The 21,810-nt window shown below is 43.2% G+C and overlaps 1 protein-coding gene across 1 annotated transcript in view; it reads right to left on the reverse strand.

The window, feature by feature from the left end:
- Positions 1-20,315, reverse strand: part of NET1 (neuroepithelial cell transforming 1) — a 55,698-nt gene extending 35,383 nt beyond the window's left edge. The window contains exon 1 of the mRNA XM_038741200.1: positions 20,110-20,315. Coding sequence (XP_038597128.1) covers positions 20,110-20,270 — 161 coding nt within the window. The 5' untranslated portion in view covers positions 20,271-20,315. The remainder of the gene's footprint in view (positions 1-20,109) is intronic.
- Between the last annotated feature and the right edge of the window lie 1,495 nt (positions 20,316-21,810).

Raw genomic sequence — 21,810 nt, forward strand, 5'->3', positions numbered from 1 at the left:
TGCATAGGCAAGATAAAGTATTTACGACTCCCTAGCTTTGGAAAGGTGAAAACATACTTCTAAACCAAATATGCACATACTGCTGTATAACTCATGATTTTCCTCTTCTCTGTTGGTTCACAATAAACAGGCTGGCAGCTAGGACAGAGGGAGCAGCAATTATGATCTCACTGGACAAAGAGGCCCAGACATCATTCTGGGTCAAATACAAATGCCCATTACCCCAGCAGTAATTACAGTGGCACTTAAAGAAAGAATAATTTGACACACTCCTTTCAGGTAGAAGACAAGTATTGTGGGGAAGCACAAACAAGGCCTGAGCCATTCATTCCTTGATCCCCTTGAGGGGCCACCACTTCTTCAAAATGAATTTGACCTCACTTTGACTTCTGCCTACTGGCATGAAAAATGGCTCTTCAGAATCTTAAATCAACTTCACAAACTGGCAAAATGTTTCCAGTCAAATGGGCAAAAGCTTATTCCAAGACTAGTTGAAACCAGCTGTAGTAATGACATTCTTCCATTTCAACAAGTACCCATTTTGTACACTTATGGGTAAAAGGGACTTTACAAACAAGCTGTACTTAAAATGCATGAGATAGATACTCCCTCCAAAATCCATGTAGACTCACCTTCACTACATAGAACTTACACTAAAAAATAAACGATCCTTTTTGAGTTTATGTGGGAAACAGTTGGGTCCAATGAGACTTTTCAAATGATCACAAAAGGCATTTCTAGAAGACATAAAAACTAGCTCATGGCAGGAGGAGGGGGAGAAGAGGAGACCCACTGGAAGATGCCCAAAATTAACTTTTAAAAACAGTTACATCCTAAAATTACTATTTCCTGGCTCAGGGTAACCATATTTAGCGTACCCAAATACTCAAAAACCACTCTGTCTAGATAATGTAGGATTATTAAATCAAATTACCTAGGTTCATATAAATGAGTAAAGGTATTCCTGCTACAACTTTTTTTTTAAAGTGGTCACTAAAATCAGGGCAAAGCATAAATCAATCAACATGCACTCAAAACAACTATGAGTATGCAAAAGAAATGTACTAGAGAGCATGTAAAGGGCACTTTCATTATGCATCCTGAATGTAGGTAAGTCCATAAAACAAAACTGATCACCAAGCAAGACAAGAGCAGATAAAAACAGATTGAAGAGAGACTGAAAAACAAGTTCAGGGTGATTTATGTAGGGTAGAAAAAGAAACTGCAGAAATTAAAGGTGGGGAAAGACTGGTTTGTCTAAATGCGGCAGAAAAAAATCTTGAGGAAGAAGCAAAATACTGGTAAATAAATGATAAATGTAGTGCTATTTATAAGACCAAAGTGAAGAAACAAAATTAGGCACCTGTAAATTCAAAGGTAATTTTTTTCTATTTACAAATGTTAGGTTATTTGTGTTTGTTGAATTTAATATGTGGAGACCCAGGATAAGGTCCTGATAATTGCAAAGAAAATGACAGGAAGGTGGGTAACATTTCTTTAAGGAAAGGCTAAAGGAACTGGGCTTAAGGAAAGGCTAAAGGAACTGGGCTTAAGAAAAGGCAAGTGGGTGGGTTTTGCCCCATCTTTGACAGGCTCCTTTCTCTATCTCCACTGTGCTTCTTTCTCAGCAGTCCCTGGAATACTAGATACTATCATTCTGGACTTCCTCAGAGTTAGTTATGGCATTGAGTACTTACTGTGTTCTAAGCCCAAAGGTAAACACAAGACAATCAGATCAACATGGATCCCATCCCACACATGGCTGACAATCTGACAGAGATGGAAAACCTGCATCTTATCCCCATTTTGGATGTGAGGAAACTGAGGTGCACAGCAGGCCAGTGGTTAAACCCAGATGCCCCAAATCCCAATCCCCATGCTCTTTCCACCGGGTCTCCTGTACGTATCCCTTTCCTCTCTGACAGTCTTTCCCTTTCAATTTCAATCATATTTATCGATTAATGATATTTATTGATTGCCTATTATGTGCAGAGCACTGTACAAAGCAGTTGGGAGAGTACAACATAACAGTCACGTTCCTGCCCATGAAATTACAGTCTTGAGGATGATATTTCCCTTCCTTTTTAGACTCCTTCCCCATTATTTTTAAAATTTTACCAATCAACTAATAGCCCTCACTGTATTCAAATTGTTTGGGGGACAGAAATACAAGTCACTCCTGAAATTATACAAGAAAATTACAGGAGACATTTCCATTGCTTGGATATTAACAGGTCCCCAAATTACCATCAGAACCATCCAAAAATTTTAGTTTGTCAAGCACATTGTGCCATTAGATACCAATTCCCTTGGGAATTTTCTTAAATGACTCTTTCTGATCGTCAATGGGACTATGTTGCTCATTGCAATAGCAGGACAATTCTAGTTCTCTAAGGGTGAGCTACTACAACTTTACCCAGTTTGGAGAGAGAGTTGCTACTTCACACAATTTGGGGGCAGACTACCACTGCAGAAGCTATGGTAGATAAATCCATCACTGACATCTGCAGGGCAGTGACGTGGCCCTCCACCTCTACTGCCGAGATCCAAGATGGGGAGTTTGTTTTGGCCTTACTGTCCCCAAGCAGTTGTTCCATTCTGGTGGATGCAACAAGAGAGCTGGACACAGATACTACAATGTTATTCGCTAGGTGTTGATACCATCTGAAACAGGTCCCAGGAGCTGTTCCATCGCCCCTACTCCCTCTCTCTGCTCTACCCATTTCCCCGCTCCACGGCACTTGTGTATATTTGTACGTATTTATTATTCTATTTATTGTATTAATAATGTACATAAATCTATAATTCTATTTATTTTGATGCTATTGATGCCTGCCTACTTGTTTTGTTGTCTGTCTCCCCTTTCTAGACTGAGCCCGTTGTTGGGTAGGGATTGTCTATCTGTTGCCGAACTGTACTTTCCAAGTGGTTAGTACAGTTCTCTTAACACAGTAAGTGCTCAATAAATACGATTGAATGAATGAATAAGCGCTTAACAAATACCTGAATTATTATTATGATTATTATTATTTAGAGACCTGGATACTCTTCCTTTCGGGAAGCACAGAATCCCTCGCCAGTTGAGAGGAACCAGGAAACACCTACGGTTGGAAGACAGGCATAGCAAACAGCCACTTCCAAGAAAGCCTTTAGCAGAAAACAGGACAGAGTTCTTAGGCTGATTTAGATTGTATGCTAATACTCTTCCCTTCCTATACCTGGCTTTTAGGTCAACTTTTACATGTAAAATAGTCCTCTTTAATCCAGTGTGCCCTCTTTCCAGATTTGGAATGCAATTTCAGCTAGCAATTAACTCAGTTTGTGTTCAAACTTGGATGGCCAAGGCTCCATTTACATAGTCCATTATATGCTTTCACAATCCTTTGTCACAAAGGGGAACATATTATTCTCCTAAAATCTTACTTTATGACTTTCAGATTTAATCTTTGAAACCCAATACCCCCCTACTTTGCATGCACTTCAAGGGAGGCTGACAGCAAAGAACAGCTTCAGCATGTCCTGAGAGGCTTATTTACATTTTAAGCCAAAACACAGAAAGCTTGGACTTTTGCTAGCCAAGAGCAGTAGGTGAGTAATGGATTTACAAAAGTATGCCAATGACACATGATCAAATTTCCTCTTTGACTGAAATCTTAACCTGGTATAAATCCTCAGTGTGTGGCTACAGCTCTAGCGGTCTTCAGTTATGATTTTTCTAGATCCTGGGGAAGGGTTAAGCCAGGTTTACGTGGAAAAAACATAATTCAGGTTTCCAGAAGCCAATTTACACGACTGCATAAACCAACCCTGCAAATTTTTATGATCATTAAACCCTCAAATAGTCTATTGGGTCTGCATTTGCATTGGTCTGACCTCAGATACCTGGCCCTGTGTTCTTGGCTAGCTCCACCACAGCCTTTTGCTCTCCTATCCCTCAACTAAGAGGATCCAAGCCTCTGACTACAGTTAATATGCTCAGAGTTCTGCAACAGAGATTCCCATGAAAGCTTTTTTTGTTTTGTTTTCAGAAGATCGAGGGGCAGATTACATTAAATGTGTTTTTAAATTCCTTGATTTTCATTGGGCCCACTCCCCAGTTCCCTTTGGGCACTTGGGCTAATGCTTATTTTCATAGCCGATTACGTAACAAGTACTTAAGTGATCCCGAATGCCTATCCATTTACCCATAAACCAGTTGCAATCTAAAGCACATCGGCAATATTCTCTTTCATGGACTTCAAGTTATAGTGACATTACTTATCACTTGTTTTCAAGTCTTGTTTCTTTCCACCATCCCATTATCCCTCTCACTCCCTGATCCCATATGCAGTCCATTTTTGCCAAAGGAGTACATAGACTTCTAACTTTGCATACTGAGTTGAGCTTTCCTTCCATCTCTGCCCCCCGCCCACCACCAAGGGAAGGTAGTTGAAACTGAAGAAAGCATTAAATTTGATGCAAATATTGACCATAATAGAGTGGAAAGCTATTTTCTCCTTGAACAAGCAATACAAGACTCCATCTCATTGGTCATCATGGTCAACATCATAACCAACGGCATTTACTTAGTGCCTTCTGGGTGTTTGGGGAAATATACCAGAGAAGTAGAAGACAGTCCAAACCCTGAAAGGGCTGACAATGCTGACCACTTAGGCCAGAGTTCATGCAGAACATATACATATTAAAACTACAAAGATGTCACTTAAGGACACTAGTTCTTGGGTCATTAATAAATAAAAGAATCTCATTTAAAGTTCTAATCTTCATCTACCCCAAACTAAAAAAAAACATGTTTTCCGCCACCGGGGATGAGGATATGATTTGTATGTATTCTCCTGCAAGACTTTTCCAGATATGGGAATTCTTCCAAGCTCCTATAATCCCTTTAGCACTTGCTCTACAAAGCAGTTTCGTGTATATTTGATATCTTCTATTAAACATAAGCCCAAGAGCTTATTTTGGGTGTCACTGCTGAGAAGCAAACCAGCCACTGCAAGTTTTGCAAAACAAATAACTTACTTATGAGTGGGCCTACATCAATCCCTGTCCAGCTCTTGCAGTATTTCCTCCTTTCCCTAGGACATCCATCTCATTTTCCCAAAAATAGGGTACACGGTACTTTATGTGCAATGCTTCAGAGTGTAATGTAGTACCTTCACCAAGTGGGTGCTGGGATGATAAATTTAAAAAACCAGATTAATAATTAGTTTTCATAAATGCTAGGCATTTCTTCAAAGCAAATGGATTAGAGGGAAAAAGGATCATTGCACTGCGTCCTCAACGACAAGATGCTACAAGGAGGGCAACAGGGGTTGCATGTTTTACTTCGGGGTTTAACTCCTTTGGCAACTGGCTCACTCATGAGTGAGTTTCTTTAGCCCCTAGTTGGGACAAACTGCTTCTGTTTGCAAAGAAGAAATTCCCCAGGTTAATGTAATGAGAAAACTACAATTTGAACCGGTCAAAGGAGCAAAAGAGGCCTTCCCAAAGGTTATATGCATAGCTGTCATTAGTATTCATTCCAAGAAGGGGCTACTGATAAAGAGATCTCACCCTTGTGCCAGAATGGCCAACAAGGCCTACCTACAACCAAGGGCTCTTCCACACCGGCAGAAGCAAAGACAAGGCTTTGTTGTGTTGATGCATTTGCTATTTGCGTGAGTGGGGCTATTTTCAACCCTGGCCTCACAAACCTCCTGAAGCCTTGGTTCTAAAGAGCCTCTCTATTTCTGATGATCCCAGATCAGGCTGCTGACACTGTGCATCTTTAAAATGTTTCTTCTCCTCTCCCACTTCAGCTCAATCAGTCTATTGTATTTACTGAGCATTTACTAAGTGCTTGGGATAATACAATGTAACAGTTGGTAACTATGTTCCCTGCCCACAACGAGTTTATAGTCTAGAGAATGAGTATCACCTTTTCCCTTCCCATGCCTCACACAGCAAACTTGAAATGCATTAAATAGATAACCTACTTCCCAGGACTTCATTGTTTAGAAACTTGTCTTGCCATTTGATAAGGCACACGCTAGCTTTTTGCCCTTTTCCTGAATTTTTTTTACTTCTTTATCTATGCATTGCTAGAGACTGCTACCATTCCAGTGACAATATTCAATTCAGTATTACCGAAGGAAATCTTTGGTGGTCTGTGGAGAGTCTCAGCTACACTCTGCCACATAACTTGGGTAATCTTTGGGTTTATGCTAAGATGCTGATTCGGCAAGAAACCTCATAATCATTCTTATGCCTCCTTGGGTGTGTGTTTCCAGATAACTGTAATCAGTGCCTAGCAGCTACCAGCTACTGAGTGACTATTCAAGGTCTTCTTGTGGGTTGAGATTAGAGTTTCTCAAAGGACAAGAAATGTACTAGAGCTTAGAAGTCTTGGAGCTTTTCATTCTGAGGTTTAATTTGGCAGGACAAAAAAGTTCTTGCAGACCTCTTCTGCAATGGGCTAGGTGGCAGAAGGGAGAGGGAGGAGAATGCATAGAGTAGGAGGAAGAAGGAGAAGAGACATGCCTTTCTTTCTCCTCCTCAGAGCAGGGGAAAATTGTGCTAGTCCAGTTCCCAGTGGCCCCAGAGGAGATCATTTTTCAAACAGGAGTCTGCTCTAAAAACAGCCCCAGAGCACTCTTCAAAACATGTATCCTCAGGGGAAAGGGCCACACGTGATTTTTTTGGGGGGCGAGGGGGGGATGGTATTTGTTAAGCACTCACTATGTACCCGACACCGTATTAAACATTGGGGTAGAAACGAGCTCATTCATTCATTCAGTTGTATTTATTGAGCGCTTACCGTGTGCAGAGCACTAATCAGGTTGGACACAGCCCATGTCTCTCATGGGGCTCACAGTCTTAATCACATTTTGCAGATAAGGTAACTGAGCCCCAAAGAAGTTAAGTAGCTTGCCCAAGGTCACACAACTGACAAGTGGCGGAGCTGGGATTAGAACCCAGGTCCTTTTTACTCTAGGCCACGCTGCTTCCCAGGTAAAAGGACCTGTCCCAAAGTTTCTGGGAAGAGCAACAGCAGCAGTGTGGTCACAGACTACATGGAGTTCTCTTGTGGGCCATTATTGGGAAATATTGTTCTAAAACCAGCTTTTAGATTCCTTACTGCAAGTTCACTGATTAATTGGCTCCAGCTCCTTTCATTGGAATTTGGGGCTGGCAGTGGCATGGGGAGTCTTAGAGCAGAGGAGTAGGATGAATTGGAGCAGAAATATCCAGTAAGCAGGTACTTATAAGAGATACAATTTTCATAATTCAAATCATCAATCGTATTTATTGAGCGCTTACTGTGTGCAGAGCACTGTACTAAGCGCTTCAAATTGATTGTGTTCAGAGATCAGCAGTGTGTCCTAGTGGACAGAGCATGGACCTTGACATCAGGGATCGAATCTCTACTGTGCCACTTGTCTCCTGTGTGACCTTGGGTAAGTCACTTCACTTCTCTGGGCCTCAGTTACCTCAGCTGTAGAATGGGGATTTAGACTGAGAGCCCCATGTAGGACATGACTGTTCAACTTGATTAACTTGTATCTACCCCAACGCTTAGTACAGTGTCTGGCCCATAGTAAGTCCTTAAATACCTTAAAAAAATCAGTAGCCTCATGTCTGCTTGTTCTAAGAACTTCAGGACACTGAAGGCAGTGAACTTTTCTAGAAGGACGGTTAGGCCTACATTCATTCATTCAACAGTATTTATTGAGCGCTTACTGTGTGCAGAGCACTGTACTATGTGCTTGGGAAGTACAAGTCAGCAACAAATAGAGATGTTCCCTACCCAACAAAAGGCTCATAGTCTATAAGGGGGAGACAGACAACAAAACAAGTAAACAAAACAAAACAAGTAAATAAAACAAGTAATGCACTTACTGACCCAAAGGGCACTGTGAAACCTTAGTTTTTGGCACACTGTGTCTTGAAGACTACCAATTTAATTATCCATTCTCTTTGCATTTTTATGAACTTTCATTCTTGACTGGAACAATCTTAAACTTCCAATTTTTCATCTGCTTAGCCATATCTCTTTCCCAATTTAAAGCAATTCAAGACCTTGTCTCACTTGGGAGACAAAGAATAAAATCCCCTACCCCATCCCAACCCTCCTTTCAGGCACAAGACACCTCTTTCTGGCAAGATAAATCAAGGAATGATAAATCAGATGACAAATGTACAACCAAACCCCAATATATAAAAGTGTATAAAGACTTACCAATTGTAAATATCAGAGAAAGGCTACTTCATAAAGAAAAGATTCATGCATTTTGTGACAATGCGTCAAATGTTTTCAAAAAATGACAGGACAAATTTTCCTCAAATTTTAAATAAGTTATTGCCCAGAACCACTATTAAGGACTTTTTTTTTTAACAAGAAGAAAAGGAATAAACTCTTTTTACTGCATGCTGCTATAAACCATCTTAATGGGGAAATTTTACAAAATATTTTAAAAATGAAACACTCCCTTTAAAGCCACAAGTCTATGCCTACTATATGTTCACTCTTTGATCAGTTAAAAAAAAACACCAAACTACCTTCTACCTCCCTAATAGCCAATATCATCCTGAAAGAAAGGACTGACAGAAAGGAAATTCAATCACTGACTTCTACTGGCACCTAGAGGAAAAAAGTCTAAACTATATTTTCCCTTTCACTACTAGTTCACAAAACGCACCACTCCATTTTAAGGGGAAAAAAATCCATATTATAAACAAACCACACCACACGAAAGCATGATTAGATTTTCATTTCATTAGAAATTAAATTTGCTCAAAGATAGCACTCCCTTGATTGATAGCTACAGCTGCCAAACAAAATGGATAAATCATGTCCATTTTGGATGGGCAGCCTACCTGAATTTGTAATTTCTTTCACTTTCTGAAGTGCCAGAGGCCTTGAGAACTAAATGTGAACTCAATGAACCTGAAAACAAGAATGCCCCTCTTACGGTTAGCTACCAGATACAATACTCTGACAGGAATGCACACTCTCAGGTCCATAGACTGTGAGCCCGTTCTAGACTGTGAGCCCATTGTTGGGAAAGAACAGTCTCTCTATGTTGCCAACTTGTACTTCCCAAGTGCTTAGTACAGTGCTCTGCACACAGTAAACGCTCAATAAATACGACTGAATGAATGAATCTGAGCATGCATGGGATATTACCTCCTGACTACTGAGTAGTATCATCATGTCCCTATCTTGCACAGCTTACATTATTAGTCAGAAGTGTGACTTTAAGTCCTAATGAATGCAAATTGTTTCAAAAAAGATCCCCTCCCAGCTTTTATTTCATGACTATTATGCCATAAAGCGGACAAGTACCACACTTGTAATGAGAATTCTTAATACACTGACAAGATGTAATCAAATAACTCAAACTGTGTTTCCAATGCTCAGTCCGGTGGGTGGCTGGGAGAGAAAAGATGAAGAGGAAACAGCACACCTAATGTGAAAACTGAAAACTAATGGTGATGAAACAATTGCCACAAAAAATACAGATTGTCAATTCCTCTGGCAATCTAGAACAAACCAGTAGTCTTTTATAGTCTTTTAGACTATAGTCTTTTAGTAGTAGTCTTTTAGAGAAGCAGCGTGGCTCAGTGGAAAGAGCCCGGGCTTTGGAATCAGAGGTCATGGGTTCAAACCCCGACTCCGCCAACTGTCAGCTGTGTGACTTTGGGCAAGTCACTTCACTTCTCCGGGCCTCAGTTATCTTATCTGTAAAATGGGGATTAAAACTGTGAGCCCCCCGTGGGACAACTCGATCACCTTGTAACCTTCCCAGTGCTTAGAACAGTGCTTGGCACATAGTAAGTGCTTAATAAATGCCATCATTATTATTAATCCCCATTTTACAGATGAGGTGACTGAGGCACAAAGAAGTTGTGACTTGCCCAAAGTCACTCAGGTGAAAATTGGTGGAGACAGGATTAGAACCCATGACCTCTGACTCCAAAGCCCGTGCTCTTTCCACTGAGCCACGCTGCTTCTCTAAGGTGATCAGGTTGTCCCACGTGGGGTTCACAGTCTTAATCCCCATTTTACAGATGAGGGAACTGAGGCCCAGAGAAGTGAAGTGACTTGCCCAAAGTCACACAGCTAACAAGTGGTGGAGCCAGGATTAGAACCCACAACCTCTGACTCCCAAGCCCAGGCTCTTGCCACTGAGCCACGCTGCTTCTCTAATCAGGGTGGACACAGCCCATGCCCTGCATGAGGCTCAAGGTCTTAATCACAATTTTACAGATGAGGTTACTGAGGCACAGAGAAGTGAAGTGTCTTGCCCAAGGTCACACAGCAGACATATGATGGAGCCAGGATTAGACCCCACGTCCTTTGGACCTCCCAGCCCATGCTCTATCCACTAGACCATGCTGCTTCTCAGTGTCAATGTCCCAAAGCCCTAGGCTTTGAATTACTGGGGTTTACAAGGTGGCCCAGCACCTTAAATGAACACCATAAGCCTGCAAAGCAGTTTCCCTGACTATCCAGATCACCATGTTCCTCAAATTTTCTTTCCCTTCTGTTCTTTTCCTAAGAATCTGCTGGTACTTAAGCGCTTACTATGTGCCAAGCACTTTTCTAAGGGCTGGGGTAGATAAGTTAATCAGGTTGGACACAGTCCCTGTCCCACTTGGGGCTCACACTCTTAATGCCCATTTTACAGATGAGGTGACTGAGGCCCAGAGAAGTTAAGTGATTTGCCCCACAACGCAGCAGACATGTGACAGCGCTGGGATTAGAACCCTGGTCCTTCGGACTCCCAGGCCTGTGCTCCGCATTGGAAAGAGCACGGGCTTTGGAGTCAGAGGTCACGGGTTCGAATCCCGGCTCCGCCACATGTCTGCTGTGTGACCTTGGGCAAGTCACTTAACTTCTCTGAGCCTCGGTTCCCTCATCTGTAAAATGGGGATGAAGACTGTGAGCCCCACAGGGGACAACTTGATCACCTTGTATCGCCCCCCAGCGCTTAGAACAGTGCTCTGCACATAGTAAGCGCTTAACAAATGCCATCATTATTATTATTATTCTACTCTCTAGACACATACACCAGTTTTACGAATACATTAAAAAATGTAACAGGCTCTATGTGAAGCTTAAGGTTCTTAACATTTTTAACTGTAGCAACTTAAAAAAACACATTACTCCTCAAATCCAAGTTGGATTAGAATGGGAAGGACTTCAAAGAAACACTCACCGTGCTCCCTCTGCTGGTTTCACGGCTATATAACACAAAGGCTAAAAGTCAAGGCTAGAAACCAAGTCGTCATGATGTTTTGTAAAAAAATGACGTTGAGGAAAACAGGAAAAACGACGTGTAACAAAATCACAGCTGCATGCCTAACCAATAAAACTGGATAACGCAAATAAAGGATAAGTTTTGGACCTTCAGGAAAAGCAAAAGTAGAAAACCAATGAAGTTTTATTTCCAAATTTTCCATGAGTTTACTGAATCTACGGACGCTGCATTAGCATCGAATAACCGAAAATCCTCAACCACCTGGAAGTACAGTCTGAAACAGAATGGTCCAATTGCCTCCACAGGTGTGTTATTTTTTGACTAGGCGCATTCTCCGACTACACTGTAAGGTCCTCGAAGGCAGGGATGGTGCCTATAAGGGCTTACAGCACAGTGCTTTGCACACAAATGGTGCTCAATAGAATTAAGGATTGAAAAACAACTCTTAACTAAAAATAGAACTACACCCATGCTAGAAGAAAAGAATGGAGACCAGTATAATGAACACTGGGGGCATAACGCTTTTTGAAGGTGACTATCATTGGAAAAGGCAGCCGCTGGATGGAACTTGACCCTCAGATTACAGGTGGCCCACAAAGAAATTTCAAAAATCTTGGTTTACTGTATTTGCCTTCTATTTGACCCATCTAAAACTTCATTTTCATGATTATATCAAATCTTGGCTTTCTTTTTAGCTTTCAAATTGCATCTTCAGTGTTCTTCATCAGCTCTTTCACTTTTCCTTGAACCTTCAATGTGGATGTCCTCCAAAACTCTGTTCAGGGCCCTCTGCTCTTCTCTCTACTTACTCCCTTGGGAAGTTCATTTGTCACAGAGATTTGCATCGTCTGAGGAAGAAACCATACCTCCCCAGCTTTGGCCTTTCCCTCACATCCAGCCCCAGAACTACTATTGTCTCCAGGACGTCACTAACTGGATGACATTCTATCACCTTAAACTTTCTCCCAAAGAGTGCTTTTCATCTCTAAAGATATCAGATGACATCAGAGAAAGCTAGATGATCATATCTGTACCTCAGTTCAGAATCTTTGGGAGTAATCTTTGACTCATCTCCTGCTGCTCATAGAAATTGCTAATTTCCTATGTTTCATTTTCCACGTAAGTCCTATCTCCTTTTTAGCCCTACCAATAAATCCCTTTTCCAAGCCCTTTACTGGTCTCATATTTGGACCAATGTCTTCCCAGCCTTCTGTTTCCTCCGTTCAAAACATTCACCACACTGCTGCTAAATTGATCTTTCACACCTGGCTCTTCAACCAAGACAGACCATTTTCCAAAGCCCTCATTAAGCACAAATTATCTTCACAGTTCAAACTTCTGATATGGCTTCAAAACTCTCCGCCAGCTGGCCTTCATCTCCTCTCTCATCAACCAGCTGGCTTCCATCTCCCAACTCACATCTTCTATTATATTTCAGCTCACTCTCTCCACTTCAAGTTTTTTTTTTTCTTTCTGCCCAAAGGTTATTTTTTTTTTCTGAAGTCCCCTTCCTGCTCCCTTTTTGAATATTTTAAATAGAAATGTATCCATTAGACAGAGAATGTCTCTGGTGTCTATGGGTTTGTGTCCTTATATTTTCAGTTGAGGTCTCTGTTTAGGATCCTATGCATTTGTCATCAGTGCGAAGCAGCATGACTTAGAGGGAAGAGTAGAGGCTTGGGAGTTAGGAGACCTAGATTCTAATCCTGGATCAGCCACTTGCCTGCTGTGGGCAAGTCAATCAGTGGTATTTATTGAGCGCTTACTGTGTGCAGAGCACTGTATTAAGCATTTGAGTACAATACAAGAAAGCTGGTAGAAACGGTCCCTGCCCACAATGAGCTTAAAGTCTAGAAAGGGAAACAGACATCAGAAATGTAAATAACAGCTGTGGGGCTGCAGGCAGGTCACTTAATTTCTCTGTGCCTCAGTTTCCCATTTGTAAAAATGAGAATATGATACCTTTTCTCCCTCACCCTCAGACTGTGGGCCCTAAGTAGGACAAGGGCTATATCTAGGATGCTTATACTGTATCTCCCCCAACACTTAGCACATAGAAAAAACTTAAAAACTACAATTACTGCTATCGTTATTAATACATTTCTCCTTGTGTGCCCCCCACCCCCGTAGGTATCGCAATATTTAACTCTATGTTGGCTTCTAATGTGAATTTCTCTCTGTATCCTAGTCAGAGTCTATCTGGGCCAGCTACAAAGGAATCTTCCATGTACTCCTAAAACCCTAAGTAGCTTTAGACTACAGTGTAATAACGCTGACAATACATTTGCTGCCCAACAGATTCAGGGCAAGAGCAGTGAACACCATTAAAACCCCTTCACTGTTCTGGCAAATAATAAGCAATTACCAAACCAACAATACCAAAAGAGCTCAGCTGTCTTGAATAGTTCAAGATGCAAAGTTTACTCTATAATGATATACCCATCCAAGTCATGGGGCCTTCTCTGTCCAATGCCCCCATCAAAGGGGTAATGCAGACAGTTTGAGAAGTTGTAGTAATGGTATTTATTGAGCACCACTGGGTGTAATGCATGGCACTAGGCTAATCAATCGACTTTGAGCACTTATTCTGTGCTGAGCACTGTACTAAGCACTTGGGAGAGCACATAGGAGTTGACAATTCTTGTCCTCAAAGTGTAAGTGCCTGGGAGAGAATAACAGAAAAAGTTACTTGTTCCATGCTCACAGGCACCTTACACTCTTAATAGGTCTGGGTTCATTTAAGTTATTCTCTGTGACGCTACAATACATTTCTGATGTTCTGGGAAATTTCCCCACTTCAAGACTACATACATTAGTGACAGTCTTAGAGCCACTCATTCAGGATAAATGAAAACCAGGGATAAATTAAAAACCTACTTTAGCCAACAGTTTCAATCTCCATCCCTTTGCCACTCCTACAAATTATGTATTTTTTGCCCCAAAATAGCTAACACAGTAAGAGATAAGTAGCTGTATGGCCTAGTGGAAAGGAGTATAGGCCCCAGAGTCAGAGGTCCTTGATTTTAAATCACAGCTCTGCCACTTGTCTGCTGCGTGACCTTGGGCAAGTAGCTTATTTAACTTCTCCTCAGTTCCGTCATCTGCAAAACTGGGATTCAAGGCCTGTTCTCCTTCCAATTAAGGCTGTGAGTCCTACGTGGGACCAGATTATCTTGAATCTAACCCAACAACCCTTTGAGACTGTAAACTCACTATGGGTCTGTTTATTGTAACACTGTCCTCTCCCAAGTGCTCTGCACAGAGTAAGTGCTCAATAAATACGACTGACAGTATATTCAAGGTAGGTCCTTAATAGATACCACAATTATTATGATGTTGGTGCTGATGGTGGCAGATTTCATTTCCCTGCCAATTTTGTAGCAAAGGTACGAGTGAACGGTGAGGTGATAAAAATGCATATTACAAGGAGGAAAATATGCAAAGTAATTAAAAGTTGGAGCAATAGGCTGATGCATAGTCCTAAAACGAGCATTAGAAAGAACTGGATGAAAAAAGATGAAGAAGAGAAGTGGGATCTCTGGATCCAAACCTGAAAAATGCTTAACAGCTTAGAATAAGTTGGGCAGAGAGCTAATTGAGATCTTTAGGCTTCACACATGTTAATTAAAAAGTGGGTATAAATCACCTAAGTAGATTAGCATCTGAAATTAAGCCAGAATTAAAAGACATCCAACTCGGATAAATTAAGACTCTTAATACAAATCTAAAATTACCATTTATATTACTGGTAACGTTATTTTTGCAGAAGATGTCAAGTCACCTGCACTGTTTTTTAAACCTACACTGATGGAGATGAGTTAGTTTCAAACTCATTATCACCTCACCTAACCCTAAACTATTCTTGTGTGGGAATTATGGTTTTGCCAAAATAAAGGGGATAAATTGTGGGCAAAACCTCCTGCTATAGTCCCTTTAAACAGCATCCAAACTAGTTGCTCTGTTAGCTACCATGCACTGAAAGTGTTGGCATTGCTTAGGCCAAAGAGCAATGATTTTATATTCCTGGAAAATTAACCAATGGAAAATAGGTTGGGTTCTTGATCCTTTCTCTTAACCTACTATAAGCCATTACCAACTAAAGACAGTGATAGTCATAATACAGTCATCATATTGTGTAGGTTTTACTATATAGAGAGTCACATGACAATTCCCCCCAATTAATCTTTTAGTACAGCTCCAGTCCTGACAAAAGCAAAAAAGCAACACTACTTTTGACTGCATTTCCTTCACATCCTCCCTTTTCCCCTTTGGTTTCCCTGGAAGCCACTATGATTCCTCTGCTGCTCTTGCTCTTTTTCCCAACTTTCTAATTGAAAGACATTAATAAAAGTTATTTGGCAAAATGCTATTATTCATTCTCGATGCGCATATAGGTTTCTGCGCATTTGCCAGCCTTTAAAAAGGTTATTATCCCTAGACCTGTCTCTTGCACTTATTTTTGCCCATCCACAACATTAGTAGAGTTGAAATTTCCATGTCTATTTCCTTCATTAAAGTGTAAGCTCCTTGCAAAGAACATATCATTAACAAAAGCCAAAAAAAAAAAAAAAAACCGAACAAAAATAACCAAACAGTTGACTTCTCTGCCACATAGAAAATTCTTATGGGGTAAATGAAGAAGCCAGGTGAACTAATGAGGATAGAGACTAGTTCCAATCAGTGTGCACAGCTTGTTTTTGGTTCTCCCTGGCAGGCAATCACCCAATTTTATTTGATTACCCCAAACAATGTCCTCCCATCCCACTCAATATTTCACACTAATTTCTGTTCCAGAAACTGGACTTTTCTACCAGTTTAAAAGCGAAGGGAAGAAGAAACTAGCAAATGGAACAAAAGACCTTCAACTTCTGGTGAGAATACTGTTTCACCCAAAAGCAACCCAAATACTCAACTAGATCTAATTTTCCACAAAATAACGGCTCCTTAACAGGTATACTCTCACCTAAACCATACTCTCAGCTAACCATATCAGCATCCACTGAATGTCAGTTCCCATTCAAATTGTTCTCTTGCTAACTAAGGGGAAGTAAAAGAATATATTAACTTCCCTTTTAACCTCCAAATTGTAGTGGAGAGGATCATTCCTTTCAGCCACGACATTTGCACCCTGAAGTTGAGAAGTCACGTGGCCTAGTGGGTAGAACACAGGCCTGGGAGTCCGACTGGGTTCTAATCCCATTCCACCACCTGCCTGCTGTGTGACCTTGGACAAGTCACTTCAATGTGCCTGTTACCCAATCTGTAAAACGGGGATTAAGACTGTACACACCAATGTAGGACAGAGACTATGTCTAACCTGACAACTCTGTATCTACCCCAGTGCTTAGTACAGTGCCTGGCACATAGTGCGTGCTTAAATACCATAAAAAAGGAATAACTGAAAAACTTGCCAACCCTTTTTGCTCATTCAAGGCCAATGGGGAAAGGGAAATTAGTTCCTCTTCATCTCCCATGTACTGCAGAGGACACAGCAATGTGATGAGGTCAGGGTGGAGATAGGTCCGAAACTCAGGCCTTGTGCATCTTACCCCAGGAGACAAATATGATCAAATTATCCCACCAAATATAGATGGGACACAGAGTGATGAGGTGAGGAAGAGCACCCATCTGGAAGCCAGACCCTAGTTGGAGTCTGAACTCTGCCACCAGCCAGCTGGATGTGTGATCTTGAGCAAGTCGGAACCTCTCTGGACCTCAGTTTCTTCATCTCTCAAATGGAGACAATAATACCTACCTACTTCACAGGACTGTTCTGGGGGCAGGAATGAGATAGGTACTATGGAAACGCTTTGGGAATAATAAAAGCACTACCCCCAAATCAAGGCTTTATTATTCTTATCAGAGGTACTGTTCCCCCCTCTAAACTATAAGCTCATTGTGGGCAGTGTCCACCAACTCCCTAGCGCTTAGTACAGGGCTCTGCACACAGTAAATGCTCAATAAATACAACTGATGGATGTACAGTCTGGGAGTGAACTTGGGCGTCACCACTTTAATTCTTGGCTTTACATTGCAAACACCAGCAAGCTGAGGGTCCAGCCCTTCAACTGGAGGTGACATACTAGAGTTGGCCTCGAGTGTCTGAATAGTAATAATTGTGGTACTTGTTAAGAGCTATGTGCTAGGCACTGTACTAACCGCTGGGGCAGACACAAGATAATTGGGTTGGACACGGTCCCTGTCCCACATCCGGCTCATAATATTAATCCACATTTTACAGATGAAGTAACAGGCACAGAGAAGTGAAATGATTTGTCCAAGGTCACACAGTAGACAAGTGGCGGGGGCAAGATTAGAACCCGGGTCCTTCAGACTCCAAGGCTCATGCTCTATCCACTAGCCATGCCGCTTCTTGAGCAGAACACGGGCCACTGGGCTACCCTGCCTAAACCGGAGGAGGAGGAGCATCCCTTTCACCCCCGATTGGCAGGCCCAGAGGGCAGGCAGTGCAGAAAACCCACTGCTCTGCCATGTCAATAATAATAATAATTGCATAATTACTACGTGTTAAGCGCTTACTATGTGCCAAGCACTGTTCTAGGCACTGGGGTAGATACAAAGTAATTAGGTTGGACCCATTCAATCGTATTTATTGAGTGCTTACTGTGTGAAGAGCACTGTACTAAGCGCTTGGGAAGTAATGGTTCAGCAACAAATAGAGACGATCCCTACCCACCAACAGGCTTACAGTCTAGAAGAGGGAGACAGACACCTAAACAAAACAAGTAGACAGGCGTCAATAATAATAATAATAACAATAATGGCATTTATTAAGCACTTACTATGTGCAAAGCACTGTTCTAAGCGCTGGGGAGGTTACAAGGTGATCAGGTTGTCCCACGGGGGGCTCACAGTCCTCATCCCCATTTTATAGATGAGGGGACTGAGGCCCAGAGAAATGACTTGCCCAAAGTCACACAGCTGACAATTGGCGGGGTCGGCATTTGAACCCATGACCTCTGACTCCAAAGCCCGGGCTCTTTTCCACTGAGCCATGCTGTTTTTCTAATACAATCAGAGGCCCAGTCCTTGCCCCTCATGGGGCTTACAATCTTGATCCCTACTTTACAGAGGAGGTAACTGAGGCACGGAGAAGCGAATCGACTTGCCCAAGGTCACATGGCATGTCATAATAATAATAATAATAATAATGATAATAATAATAATAATAATGAGGGCATTTGTTAAGCGCTTACTGTGCCAAGCTCTGGTCTAAGCGCTGGGGAGGATACAAGGTTGTCCCACGTGGGGCTCAGTCTTAATCCCCATTTTCCAGATGAAGTAACTGAGACCCAGAGAAGTGCCCAAAGTCACACAGCTAACTGGCAGAGCCGGGATTTGAACCCACGACCTCCGACTCCCAAGCCCACGCTCTTACCACCGAGTCATGCTGCATGCATGCGGCAGAGCCAGGGTTAGAATAATAATAATGTTGGTATTTGTTAAGCGCTTACTATGTGCAAAGCACTGTTCTAAGCGCTGGAGGGTGAGGGAATACAAGGAGATCAGGTTGTCCCACGTGGGGCTCACAGTCCCCATTTTACAGATGAGGGAACTGAGGCACAGAGAAGTGAAGTGACTTCAATCAATCAATCGTATTCATTGAGCGCTTAATCAATCAATCGTATTTATTGAGCGCTTACTGTGTACAGAGCACTGTACTAAGCGCTTGGGAAGTACAAGTTGGCAACATATAGAGACAGTCCCTACCCAACAGCGGGCTCCCAGTCTAAAAAGGGGAGACAGAGAACAAAACCAAACATACTAACAATATAAAATAAATAGAATAGATACTGCGTGCGGAGCACTGTACTGAGCGCTTGGGAAGTACAAGCTGGCAACACATAGAGACGGTCCCTACCAACAGCGGGCTCCCAGTCGAGAAGCGTGACTTGCCCAAGGTCACACAGCAGACAGGAACCCATGCAGCGTGGTTCAGTGAAAAGAGCATGGGCTTTGGAGTCAGAGGTCATGGGTTCAAATCCCGGCTCTGCCAACTGTCAGCAGTGTGACTTTGGGCAAGTCACTTAACTTCTCTGGGCCTCAGTTCCCTCATCTGTAAAATGGGGATTAAAACTGTGAGCCCTCCGTGGGACAACCTGATCACCTTGTAACCTCCCCAGCGCTTAGAACGGTGCTTTGCACACAGTAAGCGCTTAACAAATGCCTTTATTATTATTATTATTATTATTATGACCTCTGGCTCCCAAGTCCACGAACCCACAGCCACTGACGTCCAGGCCCGGGCTCTTACGGCTAGGCCACCCTGGCTATAATAATAATGATGGCATTTGTTAAGCGCTTACTATGTGCACAGCACTGTTCTAAACGCTGGGAAGGCTACAAGGTGATCAGGTTGTCCCACCGGGGGGGGGGGCTCACAGTCTTCATCCCCATTTTACAGATGAGGTAACTGAGGCCCAGAGAAGCGACTTGCCCAAAGTCACACAGCTGACAATTGGTGGAGCCGGGATGTTGTGCCCCTTCCTTCCTCTCCCCCTCGTCCCCCTCTCCATCCCCCCCATCTTACCTCCTTCCCTTCCCCACAGCACCTGTATATATGTCTATATGTTTGTACATATTTATTACTCTATTTTATTTGTACATATCTATTCTATTTTATTTTGATAGTATGTTTGGTTTTGTTCTCTGTCTCCCCCTTTTAGACCGTGAGCCCACTGTTGGGTAGGGCCTGTCTCTCTATGTTGCCAATTTGTACTTCCCAAGCGCTTAGTCCAGTGCTCTGCACATAGTAAGCGCTCAATAAATACGATTGATGATGATGATGATGATAGAGGGGTGGGGGTCCCCGGGGTCCCGTGCCCACCAGCCGGGGGGCGCCCACCTGCCAGGGGCGCCGGGGCCCGACGAGGCTGAGGCCTCCACCGAGGCCTCCATCATCTCGGCCTCCACAGAGCCCAGGTTGGCGGTCCCGGCGGCCGGGCGGCTCCGCCTTCGTCGCTGCGGCTCCTCGGGCTTTTGGGCCACCATCACAGCCGGCTCCATCGCCTCGGGGGCTACCTGGGGGACTCCTCCGAGCCGGGCAGGGCAAGGCAGGGCAAGGGCGGCCCAGTCCTGTCAGCCAAGAGCCGCCCACATCCGGGGATTTGAAAATGGCGGCCTCACCGCCCCCGGCCAAGCAGGCCAATCGGCCAGCGCCTTTCCGAACGGTTGCCTGGAAACGGAGGAGTCCCGCCCGCCGGCCGGAGGAACCGAGGCCCACAGTCAATCAATCAATCAATCAATCAATCAATCAATCATATTTATTGAGCGCTTACGGTGTGCAGAACACTGTACTAAGCGCTTGGGAAGCCCAAGTTGGCAGCATATAGAGACAGTCCCCACCCAACAGCGGGCTCCCAGTCTAGAAGGGGGAGACAGAGAACAAAACCAAACATGCTAATGAAATAAATAGAATAGATATGTACGAGTAAAATAAATAGAGTAATAAATATGTACAGACATAGTGGGTAGGGACTGTCTCTATATGTTGCCAACTTGTACTTCCCAAGCGCGTAGTACAGTGCTCTGCACGCTGTAAGGGCTCAATAAATAGGATTGATGATGATATACATATATACAGGTGCTGTGGGGAAGGGAAGGAGGTAAGATGGGGGCGATGGAGAGGGGGACGAGGGGGAGAGGAAGGAAGGGGCTCAGTGTGGGAAGGCCTCCTGGAGGAGGTGAGCTCTCAGTAGGGCCTTGAAGGGAGGAAGAGAGCTAGCTTGGTGGATGGGCAGAGGGAGGGCATTCCAGGCCCCGGGGATGACGTGGGCCGGGGGCCGATGGCGGGACAGGTGAGAACCAGGCCCGGTGAGGAGATTAGCGGCGGAGGAGCGGAGGGTGAGGGCTGGGCTGGAGAAGGAGAGAAGGGAGGCCTTCCTTAATAATAATAGTAATGTTGGTATTTGTTAAGTGCTTACTATGTGCAAAGCACTGTTCTAAGCACTGTGGAGGATACAAGGGGATCAGGTTATCCCACATGGGGCTCACAGCCTTAAGCGCTCGCTCTGTTCTAAGCGTTGGGGGTAGACACGAGCAGCGTAGTGGCTTGGGAGTCAGAGGACGTGGGTTCTACAGTTGGGTCCGCCAAGCTGTGTGACTTTGGGCAAGTCGCTTCACTTCAATGTGTCTCAGTTGCCTCATCTGGAAAATGGGGATTAAGACTTGAGCCCCATGTGGGACAACCTGATTACCTTGTATTTCCCCCAGCGCTTAGAACAGTGCTTGCTGTTGTTGGGTGGGGACCGTCTTTATATGTTGCCGAGTTAGTACAGTCTCTGCACACAGTAAGCGCTCAATAAATGCGATTGAATAATAATAATAATAATGTTGGCATTTATTAAGTGCTTACTATGTACACAGCACTGTCTAAGCGCTGGGGAGGTTACAAGGTGATCAGGTTGTCCCACGGGGGGCTCACAGTCTTAATCCCCATTTTACAGATGAGGTAACTAAGGCACAGAGAAGTTAAGTGACTTGCCAAAGTGACACAGCTGACAATTGATGGAGCTGGGACTTGAACCCATGACCTCTGACTCCAAAG

The sequence above is a fragment of the Tachyglossus aculeatus genome (assembly GCF_015852505.1).
Source record: "Tachyglossus aculeatus isolate mTacAcu1 chromosome 12 unlocalized genomic scaffold, mTacAcu1.pri SUPER_6_unloc_1, whole genome shotgun sequence".
NCBI classification, from domain to species: Eukaryota; Metazoa; Chordata; class Mammalia; order Monotremata; family Tachyglossidae; genus Tachyglossus; species Tachyglossus aculeatus.